This window comes from Aegilops tauschii, chromosome 6, assembly GCF_002575655.3.
Source record: "Aegilops tauschii subsp. strangulata cultivar AL8/78 chromosome 6, Aet v6.0, whole genome shotgun sequence".
Classification (NCBI taxonomy): Eukaryota; Viridiplantae; Streptophyta; class Magnoliopsida; order Poales; family Poaceae; genus Aegilops; species Aegilops tauschii.
Genome location: NC_053040.3, coordinates 47999257 through 48005649, shown reverse-complemented (window position 1 = coordinate 48005649; position 6393 = coordinate 47999257). Strand labels below are relative to the sequence as shown.

Genomic DNA, 6393 nt, shown 5'->3' with positions numbered 1-6393 from the left:
GAACTGCGATGGCGCTCCGAGGGCAGAGCACGGAGTAGCCAACGGATTCGTTCCCATGAGAAGCTGAGAACCAGTGCGGTGCCCCCCGTGTCGCAGTTGCAGGAACGAAGTGGGGACGTACATACGTGGTCCGATGGTCGTGCCTTGCGTCGCGCCGGTCCCGAGAGTAGCTTGCATCATCCCACCGATGATGTACAAGATTACAAATCCATGCTAATATTTGCTCTGGCTTTGATTTGCCCATGTATGCCCCGATCAGAAAGCAACTTCAAATTTGAAATTGAGCTATGATGCTTTAGGTTTAAGAAGCCTTCCCAGCATCCAAACTGGCAGTGAAACAGCTATTTGTGCAGGTACAGTTCCACAAACAGGAACTGCTTCCCAATTCCCAGGTACAAATACTGATCGATTCAACATTCATTACCCAGAATATGTTTGAAAATAGCTCATCTCGGAACCAGATGAAAACTCCACCCGCACGGACAATGGGGCATCATGGAAAACGAGCAAAATACAAAGACGCAAGATAACCGAATGCACGCACACTAGCACACACACCAAATGCAAGCAGGGTCGCGAGCTTGGTAAACATGCTTGCTCCGAAAGCAGCAAGTCAATGTGCCTTCGACCTTCACGCCAGTTGACTGATGCCCACGGAAAGTAGATAATAGACGGAAGTTGCCAAATTAAACAAGTAATTCCTACAAGTGCACTTCACAGCCGAGTGGCGCATGCTACAGAGAGCCAATCTCCGCGTCGAACATACACAATAGAAGAGCCTACAGCCAACAACGCAGTTCTTCATTTCAGTCACCAGAATGTAACCTGCGGGGCAAGCAATATCATCAGTCAAACAATTTTGCACCATTCATCCAGGAAAAGCCATTGGAGTTGTTCTCATAAATTTGTAATAATGACTCTAAACAGTAAACATTAGCTTCACCATTGTGGAATTGTGTCAAAACGCAAAACTCAAAAGCTCCAAAGGCAAATCATTCCAGCATTATTATTTATTAGACAAAACCAACACTAGAAACAGAGAATAACAGTAGGAAATTTGCAGTGTAGTGGCACACCTTCAACAAGCACAGTGAAGTGTAAGTAGTTCATTTGCTACTACTTATCATAATAGCATTCTCATCTCTGAGAAGGGCACAAGTATATGCATAAATAGCGAATGGGTAAGGGTCCTAGTTTATCAGTCATTGCAGGGGCTAGAGGGAGAAGAACCCGAGACTACCAGAAGTACTGGGGGAGTACCTACGAGGAGGTGAATTGAAAGCAAGGCTGCTGGATGGAACGGGAAGGCCAGTCAAAGAGCACATCCAGTGAAGAGGGGTAAAATGTCAGTAAATAAAAGAGAAGGCAGATGGGTGAAGGCAAGTGGAAGAGAACAGAGAGCTGCTGAGGAAGGATGAGGAGACAGGGCTTGGAGAAAAGATTCAAGATGCAGCCCAAAGCATAGGATGTGACCAGATGGGCAGGAGCTACGCTAAGTAAACAATTATAGAGAAAATATGCCCTCTCTTGCAATTTGGTACTTGAAATGACAGTACAAAGCAAATCAATACATTTTTTGAAGGAACAGTTCTGATTCCTCAACAAGCCAACATAAATGCAGAAGATAGCCTTACCTACTCTGCCAGTACATGACAACAGCATATTTAACCAGACAATCATCTTATTTATTGTGCATAAGATCAGATGCACCATGTCTACCACCAATGCCTATTACTGCAAGCATAAGAAGTTAAACAACCAATGTCATTCCAACGAAAAGCCAAACAGATACGAGGAGACGTCAAGGAGATATTTACATAACTCATAGCTGTATCTTGAAAAAGAACCACAGTTTTGATAGAGCATTATGAGAAGTGATGTGACTATTCAGATTTAGATTATCCACAAATAGATTAAGCCTAAAATATGAAATGAACTAACTTATTAGTTTTTTCAGTACAAATGGATTCGTCCTTCGCAACAGACTCTCCTAAAGTGTTAAGAGCATAGATTAAAATAGCCCGCGAAATAGCCGCGATAGCTGCGCTATAGCTGCTCAGGAGCCTCGCCGCTACGCTATGGCTGCTGCCGCGAAATCCTTCACATATCCCTATAAATGGCTCAACAATCAACAAATCCCTCCAGAATCATCTCCCCCACCAGAAAAATTTCCGCTATTTGCCGCGATTGCCCGCTATGGCGGCCGCTATAGCTGCTGGGAGAGGCCGCCGCGAAATCATTTCTCCCGCGATTTTAATCTATGGTTAAGAGTGAACAATTATTTGAATTTATCATTATTGATTTAAGAATATTGCAAGATAGCAGAGATAATAATATTGAATGAAAGAAATAGACTAAGCCTGAAGCTTCTAAATGTACCTATTGAGCTGCCTATTTGACATTTCAGTTGGTTCAAGCAAATTTTTCATTTTGTCCTCAACTTCCAGCTGATAGGTATTTATCTTGAGAAAAACTTCGCAGCAGTTATAAACTAAAAGTAGCCTTATAGAATTCTTGCATGTGTCATCAGGCAGGCAACGGTGAAATATAGTTCAGCAAATTTGCCGATCTCGGTGTTCTTTTTTTGTACAGATGTTCATATAGAGAACTGATAAAAACAGTTAGCTAATTCTAACTGGATGCACATTATAATGAAAAACATCGCCGCATTTTTACTACATCAGCGATGACAGCCAATCATCACCTTGGTATGGAAGCCAAATTGGAGAGATAAAAAAACATAGCAAACACTAGCTATAATAACTATAAGTAATACTCGTGAATCCATATATAACCATCACATAAAAAGCACCCAAACGAGCATCATGACAGAAGCAAAATCGCTATACGATGAAGAGGTCATGGATCAGCAAAATAAGACTAAATGATATGACACTACTTAAAATTGTTGGCTTAACACAAAATGACATGAACATAATTTCATCAGCCAATTATCGACACATAACTTGGTTTTGTTCTGACCGCAATGAAGGGCGTGGTATTATATACCTTCAGTTTAGACACTTTCGAATGGATGATAGTGAGACATTTGCATAGTTTTGAAAAGCTCTTGAACTTCAATGACTCGAGATGGATCGTGAAGACGCCAACAACCGTCCACAGCAACAACACATTGTTGTTTTCAGCAAACCCTAGCATCACTATGTGCTCTTCCTCCTCTGGATTCAGGGAAAGTAGCTTGTCAAGTTCAATAGTTCTTGCAAGCACCCATGAAGCAATAGCATCACGGCCGGTCAGCCTCTTCCATAATTGGGCGGTGTAGCGGTCGGATTCTGATATGAAGAGGAAACCCAGCCCACCGCCCTCTGCCCGCATAAGCTTGAAGTGGCGCCTGCCACGCACATCCACTGGCACGTGTATCACAGCTAGACTCTGCTTCTCCAAATCAAACTCGAGAATTCCATCCAAATTCCCAGCAAGCACCCAGTAAAGGGAATCTCCAGCCAGCAAAGCATCACCGGTAACCATGGTGAAAAACTGGGATCCATGAGCCTGGTGCGGAATGGGTGTGGAGATGAGATTCCCCCATAAGCCGGTCTTTGAGGAATAAACACAGGCCAGCGCTCGTCTGTGTTTCGGGCCGTCACCGTCTGTCACTGCCAAGACCACCTGGAACTGCTGGACGTCTCTGGCGGCGCGATACACCGCCCCGCTGATCCCAATCTTCTCCGCACGTTCCGCGACCACCGGGGGAAGGGTCAGGCGGTGCTGGTCTCCCGTGACGGGATCCCACACAAGGATCTGGAGACGCTCCGGAAGGAAGATGAGCAGGAGGCCATGGCGGCATCCGAGGGAGACGAAGTAGTCGCCGTCGTCGCGCTGCAAGGGGAAGCGCCCGAGAGGAACACGGTCAGGGGCGTCCAGGGTAGGTTGGAAGGAGAGGCCATCAAATCGGTTGAAGAAGCCGAGGAGGGGAGGGTTGCGGCGGTGGCGGAGGCGGAGGCGGCATCGGAATCGGGGATCTGAGACAAGGCGGTGCCAGCTCTTGCAGACAAGGGATGCGCGGGGGAGGGAGGAAGGCTGCGGGGGGAGGCAGAGCAGGATCTCGGAGAGCAGGTCGTCGTCTTCCAGCGGGAACGCCGCCTGCGAGCGGGGGCGGCGGCGGACGCTGCTCATCTCGCCCTCCTCGCTCACTGATGCGGGGTATATTTTTTCTCCTGCTTTTTTTGAGCATTGCATCCTTTATTAAGCATTCAAACACATGGAGATACAGATAATATCGGGAAAAACACTAAACCACACATGGCGCCCGGGACTAAGAGAAGCAGCTGCCTTTGCTAAGGCATGGGCCTCCCTATTATGCTTCCTATTTTCATGAAGAAACGTGATATTCTGAAAGCACGACCTCTGGTACTTGATATCTTGCAGGATGGGATAATAGCGGCAAGGAACTTCATCTTGTATGTTCATCACTACCTCCAGGCAATATGAAGCCACACACATGGATTGGACCTGAAGATCCGATGCAAGCGAGAGGGCCTCGCTGCATGCCTGTGCTTCGAGCGTTGTTGGATCAAGGCGACCTTCATAAATGATGGCCGAAGCATCCAGATAGTTGCCCCCCTTATCCCTGCAAATTACTGCTGACGCAACACGGTCGCCAACCTTTGAGAAGCCTGCATCCACGTTCATCTTGACATCATGGTGCTCAGGTGGGAGCCATCCGATCGGTGACGGGTCCGTGCGCCTTCCATTCGTTACATGCAGGTCCCTGGCACTCACATGCAGGTCCCTGGAGATTACATGCAGGTCCTTGGGGCGAGATTTCCTCTCTGGGATCAGTTCAAGCTCTGCTAGGAACTTGTTGACAGAGTGCTCAGAGGGCTCTGGAGCTGGTTGTCATGTATAGCTCGGCGTCGCGCCCATCATATAGCCCACATTGTTACCAAAACTCGTGCTAGGTCCGCTGTGGGTAGAGTGTCGACAAGCCAAAGCATCCAGAGCATTGCGTCTTCCATCCTGTTCGAGATGATAGTCTCTATAAGGTCCTCATCGGTGAGGGCCCAAACACATCGAGCCATGCGGCAATCAAAGAGAGAATGGCGCCATGTATCCAATGTCGCGTGACAAATGGAGCACTCGGCCGAATCAGCCATACTTCAGTGCTTACGTACCTCTCCTGTAGGGATGGAGCACTTGGCCCAGTCTCCAAGCGAAGACACGAACTTTCGAAGGTACTACTGCTCCCCAGAGTTTGGTCCAAGACCGACGATCTGTTTCGACGTGCGAGTGTCCCTCATTATGTTCTAGCCAATCTGTGCGTTGCTGTTTAGTAGAGGAGAGCAACTTGTACGCAGACCTGACTGTGAAAATGCCCTTGCGTTCATAGTGCCATGACCAGAAATCATGGCGTACCCGAGAGCTGAGAGGGATGTTTAGGATCGCTTCCTTGTCCATCGGGTAGAAGTGCTCTTCTAGCACGTCACTTTCCCATGATGAGGTGATGGGATTAATAAGCTCCTAGGCCATCTGCGGTGGGTTCAGCGATTTTGGGCACACCGGTCGCAATTTGAAATCTCGTGGTATCCAATTATCTAACCAGATGTTGGTGTCCTCACCGGATCCAATCCGTTTGACAAGCCCAAGTTTTAATGTGTCTCTGCCTTCCACTAGCGATCACCAGACATGTGATGGATTCCTGCCCAACTCTGCTTCAAGAATCGAAGAGGTAGGATAATAAACATCCTTAAGAATCCGGGCGCTTAGGGTGTTTGGTTCCTGTAGGAGAAGCCATGCTTGCCGCGCAAGCAAGGCAAGATTGAAAAGCTCGATGTCGCCGAATCCCATGCCCCCCATGAACTTCGGCTGTGTCATAACTTCCTAGGAGACCCAAGCAATCTTCCTCGCGCCATTTTTCTCCTGCTGGAAGATAGTGCGGATGAAAGCGTGGTGAGACTCAAAACTGGGCTGCACACTGAAGCCCCATCGGTGCTAGATAAAGCTATTTTTTAAAATAATACATTTTTTATTAATTTACAGAAATAATATGCGGATTAATTATTTTTTAAAAATAATACATAGTCGGCCAACAGGTAGACGATTGGAACTAATTGTCTTCCCGTAGGACTACTGAAACTAATCATCTGTACTAATTGGCTTCCTGTAAGCCGATAGGTGTAATGCCCCATTTTTCCAGCCGTACGTTTCCCGCTTCTGGGCTTTTGGCCAGTAAGCATTACAGACTGATCACATGGTACTCTCTCTACGCCCAATAGACCTTCCTCTAGTGTGCCGGAAAGAAAAGCTGGATCGACGTGTTATGAGCCGTCACTTCCATTGGGCTGAGCGGGTCATATATGCCTTTTGGCTTTCACCTATGTTATGTATTTTCTCACAATCATTCCTAGCAATAAGTGAAAAGAGACTCGATCT

At 47.0% G+C, this 6393-nt stretch overlaps 1 protein-coding gene across 1 annotated transcript; it reads right to left on the bottom strand.

Moving 5' to 3' along the window:
- Window positions 1-258: 258 nt before the first annotated feature.
- LOC109778081 (uncharacterized) lies at window positions 259-4154 on the bottom strand. Its single transcript, XM_020336629.4, has 3 exons — window positions 3010-4154; window positions 1635-1734; window positions 259-825 (listed from the first exon to the last, which is right to left on the bottom strand). The coding sequence occupies exons 1-2, from the start codon at window positions 4135-4137 to the stop codon at window positions 1732-1734; spliced, it is 1131 nt and encodes a 376-aa protein (XP_020192218.1). The 5' UTR covers window positions 4138-4154; the 3' UTR covers window positions 259-825; window positions 1635-1731.
- Window positions 4155-6393: the final 2239 nt, after the last annotated feature.

Excerpts from the sequence above, each read along its gene's own strand:
- LOC109778081 (XM_020336629.4), bottom strand. The coding sequence starts at position 4,137 with ATGAGCAGCGTCCGCCGCCGCCCCCGCTCGCAGGCGGCGTTCCCGCTG.